General features: G+C 55.1%; 1 protein-coding gene and 1 long non-coding RNA gene across 11 annotated transcripts; one reads left to right on the top strand and one right to left on the bottom strand.

Moving 5' to 3' along the window:
* Positions 1-1,909: 1,909 nt before the first annotated feature.
* USP2 (ubiquitin specific peptidase 2) lies at positions 1,910-26,965 on the bottom strand. 10 transcript variants are annotated; one of them, XM_032472578.1, is made up of 14 exons: positions 26,811-26,965; positions 18,166-18,983; positions 17,741-17,926; positions 6,516-6,566; positions 5,879-6,002; positions 5,564-5,675; positions 5,355-5,465; positions 5,145-5,209; positions 4,868-4,971; positions 4,701-4,781; positions 4,451-4,569; positions 4,166-4,360; positions 3,863-3,983; positions 1,910-3,632 (listed from the first exon to the last, which is right to left on the bottom strand). In XM_032472578.1, exons 2-14 carry the CDS (start codon positions 18,940-18,942, stop codon positions 3,483-3,485), a joined length of 2,196 nt encoding a protein of 731 aa, XP_032328469.1. In that variant the 5' UTR covers positions 18,943-18,983; positions 26,811-26,965; the 3' UTR covers positions 1,910-3,482. The 10 variants fall into 10 exon arrangements, with proteins under 10 accessions (XP_032328469.1, XP_032328472.1, XP_032328471.1 ...); XM_032472581.1 differs by having other exon boundaries at positions 26,807-26,949; XM_032472580.1 differs by lacking the exon at positions 26,811-26,965 and adding an exon at positions 25,751-25,906.
* Positions 10,298-12,163, top strand: LOC116661182. The gene is made up of 2 exons (XR_004316978.1): positions 10,298-10,540; positions 11,927-12,163. It is a non-coding gene; the product is annotated as an uncharacterized LOC116661182 (long non-coding RNA).
* Positions 26,966-27,423: the final 458 nt, after the last annotated feature.

Below are 27,423 nucleotides of genomic sequence, written 5' to 3'. Positions count from 1 at the left end.
TCAGCTCAATTGCTAACAGACACAGGTTGGGAAATTTTCTGCAGAAAGTCCTGGAAAAAATGCTATTTGACCAAAAGGCAGAGCACTCGGAAAGAGATCTGGTTGGGGAGTCAAGATCCCTGGGTTCCATCTGATGAGCTGGTGGACTTGAGCAATTTCTCCAGTGCAGGTGTCCTCACTGGAAAGATAATGTGGACAAGGTGACCTCTATGGTCCTAACTCTGAAGCTTTATGGAAAGAAATTGATATGTACTTTCTGAGCACCTGTCACTTTAAAACATATAAACTTCATAAAGTGGAACCAGGGAACCAGATGTGTCTAAGTCCCCTAATGTAGGACTTGTGTTTAGAGAAAGTGACTTAGAATGAGAACACTTGAGCTGAGACCTTTGAGATCCGCTAGTCCAGTCTCCGTAATTCACAGATGAGACACTAAACCCTGAAAGAGGGAGGTTCTTGTTCAAGGTCACACAAGAGCAGGTGCAGGGGAACGCCTCCCCTAGGGAGAGGCCAGGGGAACGCCAGCAGAGAATGGGGGAAGCAATCCCAGTTGCTAGGAGGCAAAGCTGATGGGTAAAGAAACATGGGGACAGGCTGTGTATGGGGCTCCGTGTAGCACCAGGACGCGTTGCTGTGGGAGAAGCAAGCACCACAAGTTAAGCACAGAAAGGAGCGCTGGGAGCCAGGGTGGAGGGGACTGAGCCCCTGCCCTCGACGCCACCTGCAGCTTGTTCCCGGTGGGAGACAACAGACACACTTCTACCTCTAGTGAGAAAATAGTCACAGGAGAGGGAGCGCACCTTGCAGGGATTTGGGGCTCAGCTACCCACTTTGCTGTTGTTTCCATTTTGAGGGTGATCCTCTTCACCTGTGGTTTGGGGTATGTTATCAGCATTTAACATGGTATCTGCGTTGGACTCCTCCTAGGGCAGGCTGGGGAGAAATCCCAGGCTTGAGTCACTGTTGTTTTCAATCCTTCTTGGAAATGTCCAGAAAAATTGCCCCCACCATTGTCTCAGCCCGGGAGGTAACAGCAGTGCTTTGATTTCTCAGTGTCTGGAGCAGGGATGGCTGCGGGAAAAATCCTGGTAAACACTCTAAGCTCAGCTGGTGGAGACTTCAGTTTCCCAAGTTCTAGAATCTGGTAGAAATGGTAAATCTGAACAGCACTGAGAAAAGATAAAACCAAAGGCGCCGAGTCCCTTGGGGCCCCAGTGAGGCCCTCCCTTCAAGGGGTTAAATCTGGTGCCGTCTTGAAAACACTTTGGAGAACAGCACCTTTAATGAAAAGGCAGCTGTTTCCAGGTCTTTGTGGGGCAAGCTGAGAGCTTCCGTTCACCGAGGACCAAGCCTTGATCACTCCACGCCCAGGCACGGCCGCTCTGCTCTAAGAGCAGATTTGCTGTATTAAGCCTCTGCTGGAGAGGCCTGTCTTAGCCTGTTGTAGGTCAGCACAGGTACCCGGGTCAACAGGGAACCACAAGGGTGCCCAGGCCAGCAGTTAAAGAGCAGATAGACCGTTTAAACGAACATCTGTTAGAGATGCTGATTTTCTTAGGTGTGAAGCCAGGGTTGTGATTAAGTGGGAGACACATGCTGATGGTGATTGGAAACCTCACCCCTAAATATTTTGCCCCAAAGAATAAAGTATACATAGACAGAGGTGGAAAACGTTAATAACCGGTGAATCCAGGTGAGAAATGTCATGTTCAAAATGAGTACTAGTTCAGCTTTTTTTTTTTTTTTTTTTACAGAACTGAGAAGTTTAAACCAAAAAGCGGGTAGTTAACTTTTTCCAGAACTTGGAATTTACAATCTGGTCAAAGCAGTAAAATACCTGGCCACTGACAGGCTAGGAGTGCTTCCTGGGTTCAAACCCCTCCCAAATCAAGATTCCACTGCTCACCAATTTGTTTCTCAAAGCTATTATTTATTCTGTACAAGATTCCACTGTACATCACACATTCTTCTACTCTTGCTTACACAGTAAACAAGTGTACACACCAGCCCTTTGGCTCAGGTTCACAGGTCTCCCCTGGAAAAGGCTGTCAGGCCAGTTAAACTCAGGGTGTCTTTTTTTGATGCCTCCTGGGAGCACTGGAAAGCTCTAGGCTCTGAGGGGCACAAGCCCGGCCCAGCTCTGTGGATGTGCAGAGAGCTCCACGCCCTGTTGCTAAACAGCTTTTCTCTGGGACAGCACAGTTTTTGCCCAACTACTTAGGGCAAAATCAAGCCCGTGGGAAAGAATCCTAGAACTGAGGCAAGATGTCCCAAAACACCCAGGTTCCAGCTCCCAGGCTGGACTGCAGACTGATGCCAAGAGGAGCTGGGGGCGGCATGGGCATCCCTGAGAAACTCGGTCCAAAGGGCCTGTGTCAGGAGGCTCTGAGAAGGAGGCTTGGGGCAGGGCAGTTGGGGAGAAAGAGCATGTTATGGGGGAATAAATTAAAGGTAAGAGCAGCTCTAGAGTCAGGGGCTTGTGCTATCCTTCCAACAGCTGGGGAGTAGACCAGGGGTGGCTTAGAGGAAGCGGGAGGGAAGAACTTGACACACTACCTGAAGACATCTCCTCTCACCTACTCTCCTCTTCACCTCACTGTGATGCGAAGCAAGCCAGGGACCGCGGGTACCACCCCGAGCTCCGCCAGCGGCTCTGAACATGGCACTGGGGAAAAGGGCAGAGGCAGAGGGATATTTCAGGGAGGGGCAGTTACCCCCTGGTCCCCAAATGCTATAAGGCACAATTCTTGGAGGCAACTAGATTCCATCCAAAACATTAAAAAACCAAAAAACTTATCAGATCCCAGGCCTACTGTGGCTGTGCTTGGGGCCTGGCCAACTCCCACCTAGCACCACTGGGGGCTAGCACTAGATAAGTCATATTTGAAGAATTAAAAAAAAAAAAGAAAAATGACCAGCACAATGTCCCAGCTGTTAAGAGGTGTGAAGGAGAGCATCTCCAGTCTGAAAACTTTAGTTATGATAATTAAAAAAAAAAGTTGGGCTTTTAAAAACCAAAAACAGCTTGTTTCAAAGATGTCCCTCACGTGTGCCCCTGGAGTTAGCAGCGTTAAGAGGGCTCTCAGCTCATGGATGCTTCTCTTGCTCCTGGACCATAGAGGGTGAGCAGGGTCCAGGGGAAGACGGGCGGCACTTCCAGGCAGCGATCCTCCCAGCAGGCTCCAGAGGGCGCTGTCTTCTCGGGAAGCGTGGGGGCTGGAGCCGGCGGCTTGGACGAGCATCTTCTCCCCGCCGACCGTTGTTGTTTATCACACACAGGAGAAAAACCACAAGCTTACAAATGCAAACAAGAGAAGCCGAGGGGCGCTGTGCTGGCTGCCCGCAGTGTCCCGTCTTCCCTGCCGGGCGGGCTTGGGAGCACCGGGCTCCCCCCAAGACCCCGTCCAGGCTGCAGCAGCTCCTGCCCGGCAGCTTCACTGTATCTTCCTCTTACGTGTCAGGTGTTTTTGTTGTTTGTCTTTTTAAAAGAACTTTGGATGTGGGGCCACCACAGGGGAGGGAGGACGGGCTGTACTCCTCGCTGCTACATGCGGGAGGGCGGACTGGCCAACTCGTAGAAGAGCAGATAGGCGTCGCTGGTGCGCACTTGGCTGGGGGACATGGGGGAGACGCTGCGGAGAGAGCAGGGACAGGTCAGCCTGGCGGGCGAGGGCCACCGCGATGCAGCCGAGCGGCTGGGGGAGTGAGAGGGCCCGTCTCTGATCTCTCTACTGGACACCCGAGGCCACCCTCTCCTGTTGTCTCCTGGACAGTCTTCAAATGGGCAGCCGCTCAGCCTTCTGGCCCTGACCTCTTCTGTCCAGGCACAGACGGAGGTACGGGCGTCTGAGGTCTGTCTCACCTGGAGTCGTTGAAGGTGTGCCATTCGCCTGTCACCGGACTCCGGCAGTAGGCTGTGTAATGGCCGCCCAGGGTGGTGCCGGAGTGATTGGACACAGCGTACAGGTTGTAAACAGCGTGGTCTGAGGAGGAAGCACAAGGTTTCAAGCCCCCAGGCATCCCTTGCGTCCCCCGTCCCCAGCCTGCCCCCTATTCCCAGCTTCCCCATCTCACCTGTGAGCAGCTTCCCTCCACCTCTTGGCCTCCCATCTGCATCTCAGATACTTGTGCCCTGTGTCTGCCCTTCCAGCTGAAAAATACTTACTGGTGTTTTCTGAGGCAAATTCTCTCAAGTCCAGGTCTCTTAGTGGAAAATTCACAAATGTTGTGAGCTTGCTGGTTCGTATCCTGGATTCTGAGAACCGCTTCAGATCTGGTATTGATGTGAGTCAAGGACAAGCAGGGTGGTGAGAACAGGGTCAAAGAACAGGAGACAAGCCCCTGAGGGTGACTGCACTTCCTGGGAAGCAGAAGAGCAAACAAGAGAATGAAAGCCCATCAAGTTTCCTTCTTCCCTACTTTGCCTGCCCTCACAGTGGCCCCTTGTCACCAGTCTCTCGAGTCCCTGCCCTGATGGATCTGAAGGATACGGAGCACCAAGATCTTTGGGAACCTCTGGATGGAGAACTTCTTTATACACCGTTTTCTGGCTCGGCAGCGACAGCACGTCTGAAAGATACGACAGAGTTGAGAAGGACTCGCGGGGAAGGCTGATGGCCGAATCCAGCAATTCCAGCGGCTGGTCTGCCCCCGAGAGGGCTCTGGGAGATGTGCTCTCGCTTTCACGGAGGGTGACTTACTGGCTTTTCATCGCCATCAAGCACATCCTCTTTGGTGAAGAGCCTCATGCAATCCATTAAAGTCACCTCGGGATAACCTCGCTGGGAGAGAAAAGTAAAGGTCAGAAGTCAACAACACAGAGAAGATAAGAGCTGCGTTTCAAAAGTGGGGTGACAGGGGTGCATACCTTAGCAATGGGCAGTGAGAGGTCCCAGAAGGGATCAAAGACAGTAGAACAGTAACCACAATCAGTACACGTCAGGGAGCTCTTCAGCTGCCCCACAAAGAGATCTGGGGGAGAGATGGACATGCGATGCTTAACTGCAGGGTCTCCTTTCTCACCACCACTCCTGCCTCGGTTGGTTGGGCACTGGGCATTGGGAGGGGTCCCTGGGAGAACCCATGCTCTGCTCAGGCAAAGCAGTTCACAGGGGAGGCAGGCATGCCCCTGTGCCTGCACTTACCCCCGATCCGACTGTCTTCCCGTTCTAGATATTTCCTCCACATCTGGCGCCCTTTCTCATCATCACTGGGACCCAGAGAGAGGAAGACGACTGGGTCAGAGCTCAGACCATGATAAGTCTAAAGGTCTACCAACTGAAATCCTTAGTATCCAAAATCCTCCCCCAAACTATTACCCCCAAAGAAGTTGGCATGCTTCTCCTCCTACTCACGGAAGATGGTCCAGGTTCTCGGGGTTGGACTTGGGCCTCGCTGTGACCCGGTTCACCTCATTGTGGAGCCCGTCCAGAAGGAAGCGAAGAAACTCCTGGGCATCCTGCTGACTGAACCCGAGGAAAGGAGAGTGAGAACACCCCTCGTCCCTAGCACCTGCTGCTGCCACCACCCACCCTGGGGAGGACCCGTCCCCCCGGGCCCTTACTTGTAGCCGACGAAGCGTGGGGCGTATCTCTGGATCTGGGTCTTGAACTCAGAGGGGCTCACCACATCATTGGGGGATGAGGTCCATATGGTCTGGATTAGTTTTGCAAATTCTTGGAAGGAGAGGGTAGAGGGGGGCATGGAAGACAGGTGAGCCCCTTTCTCTAAGAAATTCAGCAACTAGAGTCCCAACAAAAAGAAGCCAAAGAAAAAGAAACAGAAGAGGAACACAGAACACAGCCCCACCAGGACAGCAGCAGGAGAGCGGGGAAGTGTCCAGCGGGGACCAAGACCACTGCGCGCACGGGCCCCTCACCTTCCATGAGGGCCGTGTGCGCGCTGCTGCTGTGGCTCAGCTCCCGCACGTACAGCCTCTGGAGGCAGTAATCTCGCAGCTCCCGGGTGTTGCTCAGGCACTGCAGGATGGAGTTCATGAAGCACTGCAAGAGAGCGTCCCATCAGCAGGGGAAGACAGACCCCCGGCTGGCATGTCTATTTCCTTAATACCCCAGGCCCTCCGGTTCACCTGGCCCTGAAATGAATCCTCCCACAGCCTCAAGTTCCTCTTTCTGTAAGTGAAAGGTGTGAAGTGAGGCAGATTCCCACCGCTGGCACAGGTGACGCAACTGGTTATTTACTAAACAGGTGTACAAAAGGGTGTGGGGGAGCCAGACGGAAGTGGGTGGGGAAGTGATGGATGTCCTTGAGAAGGATCCAGGAAAGTAGCTAGGCTGCCAGCGAAAAGGGCAACTCCCCTTTAGCAGTCCTTCCTGCTGGGGGCGGGGATGAGGCAGAGCCCAGCAATTCTGTAAAACACCAGTCAGGAAGGGCAGCTACCAACTGGCCTGGAGGGTAGGGAGTCAGCTGAAGCCAGGAGGGGACTCTGGTTAGATGGTCCCAGTAGGGATGGAAGGGAGTGGTCTCAGGGAAGAAGTGGGCTGGGAAGAACTCACCGTGTTCCCAAGGTTTCGGAGACCAGCCAGACCCTGGGCGCTCTTAGAATTCTGCAAGCAAAGAACACGTGGCATATGAGGCTGAAGGAAGAAGCCGGCCCCACGCTAGGTTCTTTCTGGCCGATTGTAGCTGCTAGCATCAGGCCACACACATTACTCTCTCTCCAACTTTAGTCTATGTACATTGTAAGAAAGAGGGGTGAGAATGCCTGTCATTTTCAACACACAACAAAAATATTCCTCAAGGCTTTGCTTTCCTTTATTGACCACGTGTTTCTTCCCATCTTTACGTTACTCTTCATTCTCTGCCATGTTGGAGACTAGAGATTAGAGCCAGAGACTGGGAGTTCACATATCTGATTCCTGACATAAGTTTCAGGTCCCCAGTCCAGGCACACTCTAAATGACCTACACGTGTACCGCTAATGTCTGAGCTATAAAGCAGCTATACTAATAACCACTTCAAGGAGGTCTTGGAAAGCCCAATGACGAAAATCAACTGAGTTCAGATCTTCAGCTGGGAAAAATTCTGTCGGCCTGCCATTCTGAATTGCCAGGGACAGGTGGAATTCCTTTCAGCTGAGCTCAGCTCCTCAGGGCTGATTAAAGCCTGGGAGAATCCTCCCCACCTGGTTCAGGTTTCAACATCCTGACTGGCCACTGGCTGGGAATCCTTCTGATGGCAGACTGTGGCCACGCAGAGGTGAGCACCTGGCTGCAGGCGCTACTCCTGCCCTTGTCCCTCTGGTGGAGGCTGGAAGGGGGCTGGAGAGAGCGCAGGTGCTGGGTCAAGGACGCTGAGTGTTGTTTTTCCAGGTCTCTTGGCTAATCCTGGCCCAACCTCCAAGGAGTCAGAAAACCTTCAGGCTCAAAGGGTTAAAGCAGCAATGCACAGAGGACCCTGCCATCCTCCCTTTCAGGGAGGGGACCCGGGAGCAGGCAGCTCTGGAGCAACACTGGCTGGGGCATGCGTGGGGCCAGCTCAACCCTGATCAGAACAGAAGCCTGAAATAACTCAGCTAAAATTACTCATGCCGTGTGCTGACAGCATCTGAGGCTGTCAGCAGCTCAAAGCCCATGAGGTTGTCAGCATAAGGGGGGTGGGGTGGGGAGAAGCAGGCTGAAGGAGGGCTTTTCTCAGGAACTGCCCTGCTGATCCCACAAGTAAGAGGATCCCTCCTTGCCACTTATTAGGTCTAACACTAACAGGCAGGCAAGGAAATACCTAAACCAGCAGACAGACCTGATTTCTACCTGCAGCTGGAAAGAAAAGCCTATTGGCAGCAGGTGGGGTATAAGTAGCCTCTGAAGAACAGAGCAGTGTAGGGCCCCAAAAGCAAAATTTAAATCTTACCTTTCCAACAATCTAAACCCTGATGTTCCAGGCAGGGGCCACAACAAAGACAATTCCCTGGACAAAGACCTTACCAGCACTTTCAGGGCAACCTGGGGCCCAGCAGAAACACTGACGTCTCCGTGCTGCCCGCCTGGAACTAAGCAGTAAAGCCCGCCCGCAGCTGAACGCCCACTCTGACACCTCTTTCTGGCAGCGCTTTATTAGTTCTCACCCCCCTGTGCTTCCATCACTGGTGACTGTCACTGTCCACCCTCGGCTGAGATGCAGTCACGCAGCACTAGTGGGGGTAGGGCAGCGGGAGACCGGAGGCATCTTTCTAGGGAAGCATTCCTGCGGTGTCGACACTCTGACCCAGCAGACAGAGGGTCAAGAAGAACGCATCGTGATGAACAGTTACTATCCTGAAGGATCTAATCTTACTTGTGGCCTGGCCGGTGGAGGAGAGCTGGAGAGGCTCCTTCAAGGCATCGCTAGGACCCTCTTCGTTCTGGGGGTGGGGGTTGTGTCTGTCTAAAACCTCCTGAGCTTGAAACCACTTGGCAATTCGTAAGCATCCTATGTAGAAGGCGGCTGGGTGACAGGAGTCAGGGGGTTAGGGTGGAGGGGAGAGCAGGACTCTTCTCTGCCTTGCCAGATAGTCTTCTGCCATGAATAGGAAATCAGGAGCTCCAGGGAAAGTCAGCACTTTCCATTCCAGAGAGGAACAAAATGTCCCAGAAGTGACCTTTCTTACGGGGAAAACAATCCTACCTCAGGGCTGACAGGGAGAAGCTAGAACTGGAGAAGTTGGGAGAGACCCTGTATAGCCAGCCTCTCACCAGGAGAGGAGGAACTGACTCCAGCTAGGATGCTGGAACTCAAGTGCAAAGAGCTGAGAAAGTTTGGGTCAAGAACATCCTTCAAATTAGCCAGCAGCACACCTAATGTGACTCAGTAGCAACCACTGTCTAGAAAGTAGATGCCACCTCCATAGCCAGTAAACAGCGTTCACCTTCCAGCGAAGGTGCAGGGGACTCAGGAAGCACCCGCTCTACGTTAAGGCATTGGAAACATCCGGGAATATAGGCCATATTAAAAAGGCTGATTGAGGTTTGTGCCTTCACACTCGAGACCCCAGCCCAGGAAAGAGCATTCCGGCGTACTTCACCTGTGCCATGAGGGTCAGCCATGAGTCCTGGCTGCAGCCAAGGAGCCTGGTGTGGCCCTGGCACGGGGCAGTGCACGCACTGCCAACACGGGAGCTGGTGCTGTTACATAAGATCTGCCAAGCTCTGGCCCCTTCTCCCTTCCCCCAGGGGACAGTGCCCAGCCTTTAGCCCCAGCATCACTCTGGAGTGGCTACATCATTTGAAGGCTCCAGCGCCCACTTAGCAGAACTGGGGAGGGCTGGGAAGAGAAGGGACGTTGACCTCTTTCCAGTCTGCAATTCCTCTGCCCTTCACGGGGTCAAAGGACCCCTGTTACCGACCCTCGGGGAGAGGGCCTTTTGGGATCAGTGACGGGGAGGCAGCCCCCTTCTGATCAGCCTTTCTTGCTGGGTTTTGGCCTTGGAGGAGTCACACCAGCAGAGTCCAGCGAGCTGCCCGTTCCCTCACACCCCGAGAACTAGTCAAGGTTACGCCTTCCTGCACCTGTCCGGATAGGTGCCAGGAATTAATTAAGAGCCCAAGAGCCACCTGGTGCCTGGGTCGCGGAGAGGGAGAGGGGAGGGGGACTCGGGGCTGGGACCTCAACAAGGGGCAGGGGCCGCGAGTGAGCGTGAGATCACATGGGGAGGGGGCACTCCTTGCCGGGAGACCCTGGGAAAGGAGGGTGGGGGGGGCTGGGAAGAATCCGCGCCCGGGCCGAGGGCGCGCGGCAGACGGAGGTATGGGTTGGGGCGTCCCGGGGAGGAGGCGGAACCCCAGCCCTCAGCGTGGGGGTCCCGGAAAAGGGCCCCGCGTACCTTGGCTTTGTTGACCAGGAGCCCCACGAAGGTGGAGATCAGCAGGGAAGGGGAGAGAGTGGAGCGCGGCCGCAGCTCCTTGTTGAGGGCGGGAAAGGGGGCAGCGGGGGGCTCCTCGGGCAGGGTCACGGTGTACGAGGTGCGCATGCTGGGGGGCGGGCGGCGGGCTCGGCCCCTCGCCTAACGTTGGCCAAGGGGGCGCGGGGAAGTACCGCGCGGACCCACAGCCCGGACGCCCAGGCCGGCGAGGCCGCCACAGGACACCGTCCGCGGCGCCCGGCGGTAACCGCTACGGCGGGTCGACCGCGCGCCGCTCCGCCTCAACCTCCCCGGCGCGCGCCGCCAACCGCCCCGGCACCGGCTTAGCGATCCGGCGGACTGCCGGCCCCCGCGGGAGCCTCGGGCCCCACGACGTCAGCGCCGGGGCGGGGCCAGGGCTCCAGCCCCGCCCCGGCCCCGCCCCCGGGCCCCGGCACGCGGACCCGGGCGAGGCTGCTCCCCCGCCCACCCCTCATCTCCTGCGGGTCCGCTCCCTGGCCCCTGCCCACCGTTCCCTGGCCCCGGCCGGGCCCACCCGCCGCAGAGACCCGCAGCCCCCCGCGGCGGGCAGGATCCCGGCAGGCAGGACCGGAGCGCGGAGCCCCGGACCCGCCTCGGGACTGGGACTCGGGAGACACTTTGAGGCCCGCAGAGGACATGTCTCCAAGGCCGAGTGTCAGCCGGGTGAGCCTCCCCCAAGGCAGCCTGCGATTCATTACTTTTGGGGCCTTGCAGATCATTTTGAGAACCAGATGAAAGCTCTGTACTCGTTTTTCAGGGAAAGATGCACTCACGCACAAACCTGTACAGCATTGGCGGGGGGTGGGGGGAGGTTCAGGCCTTCTTGAAGCCCAACATCCACACAGTCCATGAGGGTCACTGGGCCAAGGTTAGGAAGATAGATTTCCAGGGCCTTGGGACTGACCTCCCCTCCTCCCTCCAGTTGGAACTAGGGTTTGGCCCATTATCAAGAGGCAGTGCCCATATTTTTATAAGGTGGAAGAGGTCACTGTCCCTTTTGGCCCCAGGAAAGAATCTTTTCTGGCCTCTTCTATCCAGTTACCCAACTCCATCTCTTCCAGAATCTCAAATTTTGATTTCTTTTTGGGAGATGGGGATAAAGCAACACGATGGTGGAGAAATAGGTGCTCAGCTGGTGTGGGGGAGAGTGCACTGCTCTGACCTAGGGGCAGCAATACTTGAAGATCAGAGGTCTCAGTGTTTTATTCCTGATGCTCCACCCGCCTCACCTATCGGGTACCCACACAGAATCTGCCTGGGGAAAGTATCTTGTTTGGAGCTTGATGGCTATTTTTAGCCAGTATTTTTAGCATTTAAAAATACTGAGAGGCAGCAGTGTGTGCTGTTACTCATCTGTGGCCTCCTTCTGTTCCTCTTGGCCTGCTCATCCTCACATGTACACGCGCACTGCACACACGACCACAGCCACACGGGGAATGTGCCCAGGACACACGTATGGCTGTACCCCAGGCCTCCCACAGAACAGCAATTTTGTGCTATTGAGAGAGGTGTACAGACGGTTGCCCCTGTGTGTTCCAGGAGCGGTGGTGGGAGGAGTGGACAGCAGCAGGAGCTATAGGGCATTCTCCTGGCTAATAAGTGAGGGCGGGATGTTAGGTCACTGTCCTCGCCCAGTGACCAAACCTGGACCTTGGACAAAATGCAACAGCCTTTTTGTCCTCGCTGCCTTCTTTCTAACCACACCCTTTCAAGCCAGTCTTACACTGTCTGCAGCAATGCCTGCATTTCATCACATCACTCTTCTGCCCTGAAACACCACAAGCGGCCGACTCTTCTCTCCAGTACGGAAGCCTCAGGTAGCCCTGTCTGTGAGGCTGTCATCCATAGGCAGCACACCATTGTCACTACCCTCCCTCTTCTCTGATCCTTGCTGCCAACCAACCTGCTTCACCACTTGCCTTCTCTCAATAAGCAAAACTGATTATGTACTTACTAAATGCTAGGTACTTCTAAGTGCGTTATATATATTATCCCAGTTAACTTGCATAATAACACAATGATGCAGTAACTATTACCTCTGTTTTCTAGACAAAGGACTTTAAGCCCTGAGAGGTCAAGAGAGAGACTTGCCAGGACCACAGAGCTAGTAAATGGCAGTGTGGCTTTGAACCCAGACCTGTGCTACAGCAAAACCCAGGCTTGCAGCAACTACCAGGAGATTCTGGATGGCCCTTCCTGTTCTCTGCTAATTACCTGCTGGTAAATTCTGCTCAAAACACATGTTTTCCACAAAGCTTTCTCTAATGAACTCCACCCAGCTCTAAATACCCCATTACTGTTTATTAATGTTGTTTGCACTGTATTAATTTGTCTTAATATGTTTATCTTTGTTTCCTAAGTGTCTCTAAGACTTCTGTAAATGATCTGAGCTTGTGTGTTGATGGTGCCATCACACTGATACCTCCTCAAGGGCAGGGTTGGGGCTTCTCTTAGTGGGTGCTTAATAAAGGTGTTGAGCCCATCACTAAAGGGGGACAGACCAGGCTCTGCTGGGCATCCTGGAAGTCCCACTGGGCCTCGGGAGAGGGGGCAGGGTGAGTCTGGGTCTGCCTGTTGAATAAGTGTGCTGCAGACAACGCTGTCCATCAGGTGCTCACGCACTGGAGCATTTGGCCTGTCTCCCCCTGATATAGGCTGGCTACCCCAGGCCATCATGGCATCCTGCCAGTACGCTCTCTCCCTCTTTCCTGGAATGCAGAAGGTTAGGGACGTTGCTGGGAGCAGGGAGGCCCAGATGGGGGAAGCCCCTGCGTGGGAGCCCTTTGAGAAGTCTGGGCGGAAAGAATTCACACAGGGTCCAGTCTTGTCAGGCAGGTCTGGCTGCTACAGGACACAACCAACCAAGAACTGTTGGTTCAGTTCTTAACTAGCCAAGTCCCAGTGAGACTCCTTCTCCTCCCTCCGTGCCATTTCTTGAAGTGGGACGGGTAACACATACAGTCTTACGGGATCTGAGTCTGGCTTTGGCCCTATGACTCGGCCTCAAACACGCTGAGCTAATCTGAGCAGGGCTCATTCCTGCACCCGGAGCGAAACTGCTATTTCTCAAAGCCTGTGCTTGGCCTGCCTCCCCTGTAAATAATTTTCTCACCTCAAATCCTTCCTGGCACGAATGGAGCATTTAAATAAGTTAAAGTCACGGTTAGCTGTGCCTGAGGCTGGACTATGGAGATCTTGCTTTCTCAGATCTTAGTGGGCAGCTGGGTCCTGGTTTAGAAAAACTGCTCAGGCCCAGGCAAATGCCTTCAGGCCAACAGCCCTGCTTCCATGCACACCTGCTGTTACCACCTCAAATGGGACAGACTGGTGGCCTCATCCACCGATTGAACCGGCAGGGGCTCAGAATCCTTGTTAGGGTTTAAGTGCCCTTCGTGGGGAGGACCAGTCAGTCCTACCTAAGTTCTATAGGCAGCTCCACCTCTCTGCATCACTCAGACCTCAGGAGGCCAAAATCTCTGTACTCTTTTGAGCCTAGGGGGCAGTCTGGCCCGAACCAGCTGGATTCCAGAGGCCCACACACTTCCCTCTTGCTTGTACCTTTGTGTGGGGTGCCGGTTTTACATATCCATGGCGGTGAGAGGGTGCAGGGGGCCACGTGTCCAGCTCTGAGCCCTGAACATGGTGTTCATTTCTGCAGCTGATGGTCAGTGGAGTGGCTTCCTCAGGGGCAGGGGATATTTGGCCAGGCTTGAATTAACTTCTGCTTTGCTGAGCCCCACCCCAGCACCACATTAATTCCAGAGACAACCTGGAGTGGGGATGGAGGAGGAGGCAGGGAGCATGGTACTGGGCACTGATTGAGAAATTGAGCCTGGTTAAGGTAGCACCAAGGCCACCAGCCAGGTCACAGTCCACAGCCAGTCTTCAAGGGATGGAGACATCGGTGTCTTGCTGAGTCTAACCACAGACCACAAACCGACCGCTCTTTCTTTCTCAGTAGCTAGTACCAGTCCTGGCTGTGGGACCCCTCTGGCTTAAGGTCTCCACATGACTGTCCTATGCTGTCAGCACAGATTCAGGCCCTCACGAAGTTTAGCCTCCTCCGGGTGGCCAAGTGGGTGAGGACAAGCCCCAGGGTCTCAGGCTGCCAAGCTGGACAAACAAGACAGCAGGGATGCAGTTCAGCGTGGCTGAGTAAACAGTGAGAAGGCAGCGGAGAGAGGAAGGTCATACTTCTCACCCGGGAGCTCCAGGGCAGCCCCTGCTGTCCTCAGCTAGTTCTCTTGGGAGTAAAACTCCTCCCTGTTCCCCACTGCTTTGCAGCAGTCAAGTCCAAAGTCCCACCCAAGAGAAAAAGCACATGACCTCAGCTTATATAATCTCCTTGTCACTGAACAGCTGGAACCCAAGGTTGAGTCAGCAGACCCAGTGGCAAAAAGAACCCTGGTAATCTAGGTTCCCCGACTGTCTGCTCCTAGCAACAGGTTCCAGAGCAGAGAGCAAGGCTGTGGAGGAGGCTGTGTTGAGGGTAACAGGCTACACCAGGCTCTGAGCCTCAGTCTCAGACTCTGAGCCATCAGTCTCTGGCTCTGTACCTGAGCAGCAGGTGCCCGGTCTGGTGACTGCTCTGGAGGGCCCTGGGCCAACCCCAGCTCTTCCTGGGGAGGCGACAGGGTGGCCTGGGCAGGGCAAGGCAAGGGGAGGGCAGGGCTGAGGCCGGAGGGCAGAATGCCAGGGCCGGGGAGGGAGCAGCTGGAGTGGGTGGAGCGGAGGAGGATTAGGATGGATTGTAGGGTTAAAGCGCAGCCCTGGCCGGGCTCAGTGGGAACAGCCTGTCCTTCCATAGGCCCGAGGGAACAGGAGAGGTGGGGCGGAGGGGGGACAGGACTGGTTTGGGTGTTTGAGCCTTCGGCTCTCTGCAGGGCCAACCCACCGGGCCTGGCTTGGAGTCCCCATTGTGGGTGGTGGAAGTTCTCTCTTTTTTTTCTTACCAGTCCTGAACTAACACACCCCGCTCTTCTCCAGTCTCTCTGCCTTAAAACAGAAGGTGAAGCTTGGGGCAGCCCTCACTGTCCTAGGCTGAGCTGCACTGGTGTGTGGACTGGCATTTTGTTGGTATTTAAGCAAGCCGGAGGGGGGGGTGGTTTCGGAATTCATGTGTCCTCCCCTCCCCCCACCAGTTCTTTAACTCCTGCTCAGCTGCATCTGTGATATTCCAAGTTCACGTGGGCTATTGTATTAATGAGGGGAATGAGTCTGGTTGGAAATGTTCTACTCCCCGGTTGGGTCTGCTTTTGACCTTCCTTTGTGAGTGCCAACTGTAGTTCAAGTCAGCTACCCTGAGAGCCTGGGGCCAGGGCTGCCCTGGGGTGGGGGCCCAGGGGAGTCAGATCACACTGGACCCTGAAACAGGATGTGCTTTCTCACCTTTGTTCTTCCCCACCGTGGTCCCCTCCCCACTCCATTCAGATGCCAAATGCCCCTTTTCCATCATCTCCCCCCCCCCCCCCCCCGCTAAGTTTAAGCTCTCCTGCAGCATTTTACAGGTTTCAGATTCCTCCACATCCAATATTTGCTTTGAGCCTCATGACATCCCTGTGAGGTGGGCAGGGCAGGCATGACCACTCCCTTTTATGGATGAGGAAACAGCTCAGATGAGAGGTGTCCGAGGTTAAAGAGGCAAACTGTCCTTCCAGCGGTCATAGCAGCCCATCGTGGCCTCAGGTGACTTCTCCCTTTCCCACCACCTATGACACAGAGAAACACCTCGGGCTGCCTCCTATTGCAACTATTTGTAGAACTTATTTCCTCAAGTTAATTGTGAATGGACTGAGGCCACGGACCATGGCTCACACCTCTCTTGCTTCCCAAAGCACCTGGGAGGGACATTCATCGAGCACCTACTATGTGCCAGGCTCTTTCACACACAATCTTTGATCCCTCACAATCATCTATGACGTGGGAATTGTGACTGCTTTCATTTTACAGAGGAGACAGGTTCAGAAGTTCAGGAACCTCTCAGAGGTTAGTTACACTGCTAGTGAGCTGAGCACTGGAAATGGATGCATGAGATCCCCAAATGAAGATGGGAAAGGAAACTGGACTTGGTTTTAGAAAGAAGTGGTCCAGGCCCTAGGAATAGGGTTGTTCTCACCGCAGCAAGATGCGGTCAGCCCCAGGAAGTGATGGTGAGAATGGTGAGGAGAGAGGGGGCGAGGTAAAGTCAAGGTCTCACACTGTTGACCCCAGGAGGGGCCTTTCCCATTTGGCAGTATCTTCTTGAGCACGAGCTCAGAGTGAAACAATAGCTCAGTTGTAGGGCCACTGGTTCCTTAAGTGCCTTGTGAGTTGTTTCTGGAGGGGACGGAAGGATGTTAGGGGGCCAAGTTTGCCCAGAGGCCAACTCAAAACTTCTCTCCCCCCAGCCCTGGGGTGGGGGTGGGGCCGTGTGTCCGCTGTGGAAGGGCTGGAGGGCAGCGGACTCCAGGGAGGTTTGGGGTATGCCAGTGTGGGAAGGAGGCAGAGTCCCAGTGGAGTCTTGACTCCCAGAGGAGGAGGAGGCCTGCCCTTTTGTGATTGGGGCTGAGGGTGGGTCTGCCCTTTTATCTGTAAAGGGAGGTTTTCAGACCTCAGCGTGTGTGAAGGTTACAGGGAGGCTTGTGAAAAGGGCACATTCCCAGAGAGTTTGATTCGGGGGATCTGGGTGGGGCCCAGGACCCTGAATTGTTAAGCTGTGCAAGTGATTCTGATGTAGGCTGTCTGCAGACCCCACCATAAAGAGCCCTATTCCTCTGAGCTAAGGGAGGGAGCCCCTCTGAGGCTTCTAAGACCCAAGCCCCTTCACTGAGAGCTGCGTTCTGACTGCCCCTGAGACGGGCAACACCAGACGTGTTCAAGTGAATCACGCTTCAACCCAAGCACGTGCCCCCTGAGAGCACATCTTTCTCTCCCAGGCCAGCCCTGTTGTCTCCCACTCCTCGTCTACACTAGCTCTCCAACGTAGCCAACCCTGCCTTCTCAGGGTCCGAATGTTCTAGGAGTCACCAGCTTTGGTATTTCCCATGGCTTCACAGATGGCCCAGCAAGGCCCAGACTCTCTTAAGTTATGGTATCAAAGTTGTCCTCTCAAGACCTTTAGTTATGACAAGCTGCAAGGTGTATGACTCAAAGCCCTGCCCCTGCCTTATGCTCCTGTTCCATTTTTCCAGACAAGCACCCTAAGCAGCATTTCTTGCTACAGCACAGCTATTGTTTCTAAAAGACACATGTCCAAAGAGTAGGGGAAATGTACATAAGGTAATGAAGGAGACACAGCACCCAATTATCCTGCCCATATGCTTGTCTGTCCATCCACACACCCAGGCACCCACTCATCCATCTATCTATCTATCTATCCATCCATCCATCCATCCATCCACCCACATGATAAGCAGGTCAGATGAGTTCTGCACTGAGCTAGGCACATGGTGAGGGATGTAGAGATGTGATTTCTTTCTCATCCTCTGAGGGTTCACCACCTAATGGGTAAACCAATAAAGACAAGGCAGAAGGTAGTCAGTGCCCCAAGAGAGGGGTGTTTAGGGATTAGATGGAAGTGGGGCCATGCCAGCCCATACCCCTGGTCTCCAGCAGATCCCCTTCCTTCACTCCAGCCCCGGCAGGGTTGGAGTATAGAGATATTGGATTGTCTAAAGCCCTAGACAAAAATTTCTCCACCATTTTTCTCAAAAGACATGCAAAAACTACTGTCCAGACACCTTGGTCCTGAGCCAACCAGTGTCAACCAAAGGAGTCCCCCTTTTCCCCTGATGTCTTATGTCCAGATGCTGACCCATACCTCTGGGCTGGGATGTAAAAGCCTGAGCAGGAGAGATGCAACCAGAGCAGGGAGGCCTCTCTTACCACAGGGCACACTGGTGGTCTGGGGGCCTCAGCATTCAGTCCAGGAGGGGGCAGGGCCTGCAGGGGACCCCAGCATGTTGGCTGGGAAAGTAGAGGGTAAGAATCGTAGTGTAGGTGGGGGTAGCTGGGCACTTCCAAGAGCACTGCTGGACCATCGTTGAGTGCACAGGTCGTGAAGTAGGTTTCCTAGGGAGAGTGGGAAGACCCCTGAGCAAGGCACCGAGCCACGAGGGCATCAGATGTGCTGAGATGACCTCCCTGGCTTGTCCCCACTTGGGCTTCAGGAGCAGCCACTGTGAGGTGTGGGTAAGAAAACCTCTGTCTTCGATCATTGGTCCAGTTGGCAGTCCTTTCCTCCACCTGGCTCTTCTACATCAGTGACTGCCTCCCCAGCCCATTCCTGGGTCCCCCAGGGGCAAACTCACCATCGTGTCTCGCCCTGGGGAGCTGGAGCGGCTGGACATAGGGGCCTGGCCCTTGCCCTTCTCCCACAGAGTATAACGGCCACTGGGTCGGTAGGTGGGGCTGAGGACTTCAGGGACTCGTGAGGGAGGGGCCTGGCTGGGCACCTGGGGTGCACTGCCCTTGCGACCATAGTTCTCCAGGTAATCGGCCAGGTACTCGGAGCGGCTGGCTGCCTGGTAGAGCCCTTGCAGGGCACACAGCTCCTTGCGCGTGCGGGCCAGCATGGGGCTGCGGCCCAGGTTCCCGGGGTCTATCCGGTAGCTATCTGAGGTCCGAAGGCTGGAGAAATCCTGGGCCAGGTCGGATTGACTGTTCGACTTCTTCTGGGTCAGGGTTACCCCCTGATCGCGGGCATTCACGGGCAGGTAGCTGAGGGAGCTGGTGGTCATTCCATAAGGGAAACCACTGCCCCCGCTGAGTCCACTTCCTGAGGGCCGCTCGGCGATCCGAGCCTGGCTCTCCGCCCGCTTACCACCCCCGATGATGTCGGGTCTCAGCAAGGGGCGGCCTCGGTCATAGTCCAGGATGCAGGAGGGGCCGTAAGTACGGGGACGGGTGAAGAAGCTGGTTGGGGGGCCTGGCTTGAAACCAAGCTTCTCCTTCTCCAGGAAGGAGGCAGCCAGGTTGGCCCCGTAGGAAGAGGGAGTGTAGGTGCCATAGCCTGATTTGGAGTAAGGGGCATCTGTGTAGCGGGCCGATTCTGTGTAGCGCTTCAGGGTGGAGGAGAGCTGGGACATCCTTCAGGGCGGCACTCAGTGGGGACTGGGAGCCTCATGGGCTGAAAGACAAAGAAAGCAGTTGTCAAAGAGCCCTGCTGGGGGTCAGGCTCCCACTGCACCTGCTCTCCATCTCCAGCTGGCCAGACGTTAGATCTTGCCCAGGTACCCTGTGGTCTGCTTCCACGAGAGACTGGCCCACCGCTGGAAGACACACTTCTGCGTGTGTGTGCACACATATGCACGCGGGTCTGCACGCACCTGTGCATTCAGACCTCAGGGAAAGCACAAGAAACCAAGAAACCATGGGGGGCTGTCACTCTCAGCAAGTCCTGGCCACCCCGAGTGGTCCTGTTGAAGACTCTGGCATGAAAGCAGGAACTGCCCTACCTCTGCAGCCCTTCAAGCAACAAGCATTCCAGCCCAGATCCCATCTGCTCCCTTTCCTTAGCTTCTGCAGATCCTCCTGCGATGGCGGGATGCCGCCACCCTCCCCTCCTGGATCGAAAGCACCGGACATTCCAAGAGTCTAGGCTAATCCTCTCCTTTCTGACCTATGGGATGAGCTGGAGTCTTTTGGGAATCCTGCGCTGTCTGGAGCTGGCATGACCTGGGGATCGTTTAGCCAGATCCCTGATGAGGAAAAGGAGGCTCATGAGAGGACTAAAGGGCGCTGGGGGTGAGTAGCTGAGAGGGCGCTTGACCTTGGTTTCCAGACCCAATCCCAGAGTTCTTCCCTGGACAGGGTCACCTGCTGCGGTAGGGGATCCTCGTGTGGTAGAGCCCAACCTCCTTTGTGATCTCAGCCTTCTGTTCTATAAGTGGAGTTAGGGCCTTGTGGCCTCCCAGGGGTTCCCCTGCCAGCACCCATCCTGAACTGCTCTTGGTGATAATGACTTGTGCAAAGGGGGCCCCCTAGAGGCTAAAATCCTGCACTGAAGGTAGCGCTCCCTGTCCCCACCCCCAGTCCTGGCAGCTGGGATGGGTCTGGTGAAGGAACAAAGAATCTCTGAATTGGGGAGTTTTGAGGGCCATGAAGGATCATCCATCATAATTTCTCTGTTGTACAAAGAGGAAAAGTGCCACTGACTAGGCCGAGGTCACACACTAGCAGAGCCAGGATTAGAATCTGTCTCTCAGATTTCCAGCCCAGTGCTCCTTCCACTGTATCTGGATTCACCCCTCTCCCCCAATTTAGGCTCCCATGGGGGCCCCTAGAGACCACTCTCCATCACCCTAAGTCTGCAGGCTTTATCTACAATGAAGCTGGAGGGGGAGGATATAGCTCAGTGGTAGAGAGCGTGCTTAGCATGCACGAGGTCCTGGGTTCAATCCCTAGTACCTCCTTCAAAATAAGTAGATAAATACAGTGGAGCTCAGAGAGAAGGGCAGGTCGGATAAGGTCCCTGTCCTTGAGAGTCAGCAGGGGTTCCTGGGGGGCTCCTGGGGTAGTGGGGGGCGGTGCAGAGCCATCCAGGACTCTCAGAGTAGCGTGGTAGGGGCCAGTTTGGACGTGCCCTGGGGCTGACAAGCTGGGTGATTTTGCCCTAGTCATTTAACCTCTCTGAGCCCCAATTTCCTCACCTGTAAAATCAGTATAATAATCATCATTATGACTCCTACCACACAGGGATGTTGCGAGGAGCAAATGAGAGAATACCATGTGAAAGCTCCCAACAGTGAAGGGGGTTATTATCTCCTCCCCCAGCCCCTGCCAGGCAGCCCGGCTCCTCCCTTCATAGGCCTATAATAATGTCAGGGCTGGCTGTCTCCTGGCCTGGCCGGCCTCTGACCTCAGCCCCAGGCGCCAGGCTTCTGCCTGCAGCCCCCATGAGATAAGCGGATGAGCGGGCAGTGGGCAGAATCTAGCTGTTCAGCAGTCAGTGGCTCGGGCAGCCCATAGCCTACCCTCAGCCCACAGCCCAGCCCATTAGGGCAGAGAGAAGCTGATGCCAAGCCCCAAATGCTGAGGGCTTGGCAGAGAGCTCCAGAAACTCAGTCCATGTATGGCGTGGGATAGGTGCAGGGGTGGGAGATTGGCAGGTGGCAACTTCCAGAACAGAACTTCTAGACACTGCCAGAGACCTCCAGCCATTTTCAGTCCAGACTGGCATTGCAAAGGCCTGGCCTGGAGTTACTGCCTGCCTTTCCCACCCGGGGACCTCTTACCCTTCGTGGGTACTTCCTTGCCCACTGTGCTCCCACCTCCAGCACATCATTCATCCCTTTCTAGGTAAAAGTGAACTGGAGAAAGACCTCCAGCAGGATTAGGGAGAAACCACAAACTTTCCTCCCATTTGCTTAGCTTTCTGGGGGCCAGAGAAGGAAGAGAATGAAGGCTGAGGGAGACCTGGGGGAGAGACAGAAGGAGGCACAGGGGCAGGGGCATGGGACCAGTCCTGCTCTATTTCACTTTGGAGAGCTCCATCAATAATTCAAAGTCAAAGAGACTCCAGGTCTCAGGAGCTGGGCTCTGGGACACCCAGCAGCCAATCAGATATGACTGCCCCTCTTCCAGGGCCTGAGCTCCTGCCTCCTCCCCACTGGTCTCCCCCCTCTTCCCCACACGAAGGTTCCCAGGGAATTGGTATTCTGCGGGCAGTGCCCCAAGCTTGTGACCTCTCCTGGCCCTGCTGACGCAGAAGTGCTGGGGCCAAACAAGGTACAGCATACAGGGACAGTCGGCCCTTGGATGGCCCACAAGTAGTCCTGGGAAGGTTTGGGGGCTGGAGGTGCAGTCACACCTTCCAGCCCCCAGAATCCCAGGAGGGCTGGCTCCTCATTCTGGCTCTCCTGTCTGCTCCAATCTGGCAGGCGACTGACAGATCTCCCCCTCCTGCCCCCCACGGTGGTCCTGCCATCACTAACAGCCCCCTGGAAGCTGCCCTGTCTGGGAAAAGGTCCCTATTCAGGCCTTGAACATGCCTCTCCCCTCCCCCACCCCCCAGTTTCACTCTTGAGGAAAGTGCCAGCACCTTTCAGGTGAGCAGAAGGCTTGGGCTGGCACCCCTTGCATTACCTGGCACAGTTGTCCCTGGAGGCTGCAGAAGGCACCCTGGGTGGGAGAGCAGGCCGGGGCCCTGGCTATAGCCTTGCTGCGCAAGACAGGGACAGGACGGGCACTCACATGGCCGCGAGTCTCCTTGTTGCCACAGGAACGGCCTGAACTGAATGGCCCTTTCATGGGGCAGTGGGAGGCCAGCCGATTGGCTGTGATCCCCCATCCCCCTCCCTGCCCAGCGTGGGGCCCCTGCTGCCCAACTCCTTTCACTGTTTACCCGGGAGCTGGCAAGTACAGGCATGTGGTTCCAGGCAGCGTCTCCCCAGGTGCCCGCCACCTCGGACAGTCTGCCTGCCAGCCTCCTCCTCGTGCCATCTCACTGAGGGCCTTGGCTCTGCCCCGCTCTGCCAGACTTCCCTCTCCCTTTGCTCAGTTTCCCCCTCTTGGGAGGTGTGGCTGCATTCCTTTTCCTAGAAGGACTAGTGAGCCAGGTGGCCGTCATCCCTGCCAGCAGGTACTGAGTGCCTCTGGACCTGGCATTGTGCTGAGTGCTTCTCATTTCTCAGCAGCTGAAAGTCTTACCCTCAGACAGCCTCACTGTGCCCCTGGCGCAATTCTAAGGATGCTTCATACAGAGTGAGGGTCAGTTTGAAGCTTTGATTCTTTGGGAAGAATCAAAGCCTCGAACTTACAAACGTCATTTGAAGGTTTAATTTTTTACATTAAATTGAAATTCAAAATATTTTCCTTCAAAATTAAAAAAATTTTTACAAGACGTTTAAATAATGAAACATTCAAATGAAGTATTCAGCATTCATATTTCTGAAGTTATTAAAGCTTAAACTGCACTAAGACTTCAGGGACACCAGTGTATTAATTCACTTAATCCTCACGATTGCCTTAAGCAACAGGTGCTATTATTATGCCTCTTTGCAGATAAGGAAACTAGCGTTCAGGGAAGTGATGTGGATTTCCCAAGGTCACACTGGGAGTGGTGGTAGAGCTGGACAGGGATCTCCACCTGTGCTCTGTCTGCTCATAGCTACCCTGAAGTCAGGCCCCCACTTCACACCTCCCTGGCCTCTCCCTCAGCTGGCATAGGGTCTGGGGAGATCCAGGCATCCCCTGTTTAGGCAATAGCATGGCAGGTACAGACTCCCGCAGGAGCTGCCCTTTGAGTTTCCACTGCAGGGGAATGAAAGCGAAGCCAGGCGCAACCTGAGCCCCAGTATGATGCTGATCAGCTGTGAGATGGTCCCGGAGGCCTCCATTTCACTCGTGGTGCCAAGCTCCTGCGCGTCCCCTGGCCCCAGCATCTGGCCCCAGCCAGGGTCTTTGGCCCAAGGCCTGCTTATGGACATTCCCCCCAGCCTCTTACCCTTGCTGCAGCTCGGCCTACTCCCCAAGGTACCCAGGCTAGGTGAGTCAGGGATTAAAATGAACCCTATCCCACTGGGGTAGCTGGGCCCCTTACGTCAGCCACTGTCATTTCCTGTTGCTCACGTGAAGGGCTCCCTAACCTGCCCAGCAAGGGGAGGGACTTACTCCCCAGGAATCCCAGGCACTCCCGGCCCCCAGGGTAGCGGATGGGTAATGCCCTAAACCCCAGCAGCCTTCATGGCCCCTCTCTGGCCAGATCCATTCTGCTTTCTGGGGTGAAGGCATGCCAGCTTTTGTGGCCTCACCATGGCCTGGATAGAAAGCCCCTGACTGGGTTTCAGAGGTACGCCTAGATGGGGTTCAGTCCCTTCCCTCCTACCCAGGTGTCCGGGATGGGTGAGTAGGGGAGTCCCAGCAAGTCGGACCAGGTGCTTGGGAACCTCCACAGTGGTGACCTCAGAGCTTCCCAAAGCTGCTTGCTAACAACATCGGAATGAGGCACTGGGATGGTTGACCTTGAAGGGTAAAGTGGGCTGAGAGGGGCCCTGTCTCCCTTCTTCTACACTTTCCAGCCCACACTCCTAGCTGCTGGGGCCCTGTCTAGACACAAGTGTCAACTCCTGGGTCGAGGGGTATCCTGGCAGAAGTGGAGGATGCAGGCAGAGTGGAGGGTTGGGGTGGGGCATATCTGTGCTCCCATAGTCCAAGGGTTTTGTTTACTCCTCAGGCCTCCAGGTGCCTCAGCCTGCCCTCTCCCCTTCAGCAGGTCACTGGTGGCTCTCTCTCTCAGGGGCTGGCACCTGGTGACCCACCAGTTTAGTGCCTAATCATGCCGCATATACCTTGGCAGGGGATCAACAAAGGGGGTGGTCCATCTCATTCTCTCTAGATCCTGGTAGTTGCCCACGGGTTGGCAGGGGGCAAAGAGGTAAGATAAAGAGGCTGGAGACTAAAGCCAGATCCTGACTGGGGAAGTGGTGGGCTTAGGGCAGTGCCTCGATGGTGCTTCTTGATTTGGGGTTGGGATGGGGTGGGCATCTCTACACTTCCAAGAACAGGCAAAGACATGGGTCCCCAGGCAATACTGGAATCCTTACATTCTCTTCTCCAATCACCCCCTTCCAGGCACTCTTCTGGTCCCCCCCAGCCCCCCAGAGGAGAGCCCCTCCCTCCATCTCCCCTAGGGCTTCTGCTTTTCTCCTCTGGGCCTTGGAGCTTTTGGCCTTGTCCACAGCACCCACCAGTGGGGCAGCTTTTCACATGCTCCCCAAAACAGACAGTCCAGGGCCCTCTGGACAATGACCCTGTAAAGTTCAGATACCAAAGAGGGCATCTACTGACCTGTGTCCGGGGACACTGGACGGGATCTGGGGTCTTCTCCTCCCCAGCAGGGCAGGGAGCACAGTGGCAGCCCAGAGGCTGGAGCCTGACTCAGGGGCTGGGTAATCCGGAGCTCAGGTTACCGACTCCGATATATATAGTATCTTATCTGACCTCACAGAGATGGCCAGCACCACTCTCTCGCATTCCAGGCCTGGGGAGAATTAAAGGGGCAGTGGCAGACCCTCCCTGGTGGTGGGCCAGTACCCCGCAAGGAGATCCTACAAGGACTGTTTGAACGAAGGCATCTTGAAGTGGAACAGGAGGAGGATTCAAGGGGAAACAGAACTGGAAAGATGGTAGAGGGATAGGGGTGGAATTGAGGCAAAAATATAGAGAAGGAGGTGTCAGTCACAGAACTGCAGGAGAGGAAGAAGCCTTAGTGCTTGTCCCCCTCCTTTACTTTGGAGCTGGAGGAGACCTAGAGGCAGATAGCAGCTCGCTCAAGGGCACACAGATAGGGAGAGGCAGATGGGACCCCTCTCGGGTTTCTAGTCCAAACTCTTTTATAATGGACTCCTAGGCCGGGGCTTTTATTCTGGGTCTATCCCTTTTATTGGCTCTGAGACAGTGGGAAAATCACCTAAGCTCTCTGAACCTTATCTAGTCTGTAAAACAGGAGTAATAATATTAATAATAATAATGCCAATGCTATTCCTCAAGCAGTAAGGATTAAATAATATTTGTAACTTTCCTGGCACATAATAAGAGTTCAATAAATGATAATTATCACTCTATTGAATACTTCCACTTATAATTAGTGGTAGTATTTGTAGTAGCACCTCTTGGGTGAAACTTGCTACAGAGAAAAGGGCCTCGAGGCCACCCCTTGGGTGTGCTCTGTTCGAATGTCAGAGAATAGAGCCACGGTTTTCTGAGCTGGTCCATATCCCATAACTGGCAAGAGCAAACGCGGCTTGCCCTATTCCCAGATGTCCAGTCCACCCATCAGAGAATGGCCAGGCCCACTTAGGCTCCTTCCTCCTTTGTCTAGAAAAATACAGCAAGTGCCGCTTCCCCCAGGCTACCAGGAGCAATCCTGGCTGCTCCCAGGTGGTTCCACTCTACCTGTAGGAGAGCTCAGGATCCCAAGCCTAAGGAGCCGGGCTGGCTGGGCAGGGTCACGGGAGGACGGAGCAGGATTCTTAACCTCTTGGGCCTTGGTGCTCTCGTCTGCTCCCGGTCTGTTTCTCCTGTTTCTCGATGGCGCTCCCTGAGGACTGGGAGTACCCAGGATGGTGCCTCCACCCTGTCTCGGCAGAGGCTACTGACTCAGCTCGGGTCCTGATGATGCACTTCAGAGGACGCCCTCGTCCCAGGCCCTCATTCCAGTCCTCATTCCGACTCCAGTTTGGCATCATCTAGAGCTTCAAAGGAGTGGTGGCTGCTCCAACCCCGACCCAACCAGCTCTCCTTTCCTCCACTTTATGAGTGGGACTTGGGGGACCTCCTCATGCCCATGCCTGGGGAGGTGAGGCTCAGCAGAAGCTCCAACTCAGCCCCATTCTAAAAGCAGCCAGGTCAGGAGGTGGATGGTCACTCCTTGGAGGACAGCTAGAATGAGTTGGCCAGGGCTTCCTTTGGCTGTTAAGTATAAGTTACTTGCCTTGGAGCACAGCGTGCTGCTTCTGGTTTGAGATTGGTGAGAATTTCAAAGATGCCTCTTTCTGCTTTGGGATTGGTGGAAAATCTCCCCTTCTACTTAACTGCTACCCTCCCCCTCACCCCTCTGGCAAACTGACCAGAGACAGCCCCCCAGGAGCTTTGAGAGGAGAGTGTAAAGGAGCTGCGCACACACGTGGAGAGCAGGTTGTCAGCGGCCAGGCGTCACTCCCAGGCCACATCCCACACCGGGCTCAGAGCCCTGGACCTGCCGAAGCAGTGTTGCCTTAGAACACACTGATCAGCACACAGATGGCTCTTCCCCGCACCCTGCACTGTCAGCTGGCAGGCCCCCTCACACAACTGGCACCCACAGCTGGAGATCCTCAGCGCAGCTGGCATTTGCCCTACATTTCTAGCGCCCATTCTGCCCAGGCTGTCGCTGACACCTCACTTTCTGAGCCTCAAACGGAACTGCCCTCCACATCCCCTACTCCCCAGTCTCCGACAGGTGGCACATACCTACCTCTTCTCTGAGGATGGACGAGTGGAGCCAGGCACAAGCATGGAGCTGTGGGTGAGTCCCGGCTGGTACTGGAGCGGCGCAATGAGCAGCAGCTGACGCAGAGGGCTCCCTGGCCTCGGCTCCTGCCCGCCTCTCCCCCACCTCCGCCGGGGGCCCGAAGAGGACCTCCCCGGGAAATCGGCGCCACCCAGCGGGCAGCCGCTTCATTGCGCCTGGGCGGGCAAAGCCGCACCCCGCGTCTCGCGTCACTGAGACGTGTCACGGCTATTGGCTTGTTTCTATTGTGGCGTCATTAGAGCCCCGCCCGGCCAGCGTCTCCCTGACGACCGATATACACAGAGAAACACGTGGAGGAAAGGCACGAGAGTTTGGAGGTGGAGCGCGGAAAGAAGTGGACCTGGATATGACACGAAAGGAAGGTAGTGGGAGAGCAAGGATGGGGGAGAAAGGTCAGAAGTTGAGCCCCAGGACATATATATCACCTTTCAGTTTTTAGGGAAGTCAAAATTTCCTGCTTCTCTCACCCGGCTGGAAGAGGCCTGTTCTTCTGCCTTTTCTCTTTTTCTCTACTCTTTAAGACACTCCCTGCTCATTTAACTAGCATGAGATTAGT

The sequence above is a fragment of the Camelus ferus genome, chromosome 33 (genome assembly GCF_009834535.1).
Source record: "Camelus ferus isolate YT-003-E chromosome 33, BCGSAC_Cfer_1.0, whole genome shotgun sequence".
Classification (NCBI taxonomy): Eukaryota; Metazoa; Chordata; class Mammalia; order Artiodactyla; family Camelidae; genus Camelus; species Camelus ferus.
This window is presented reverse-complemented; position numbering and strand designations above follow the sequence as displayed.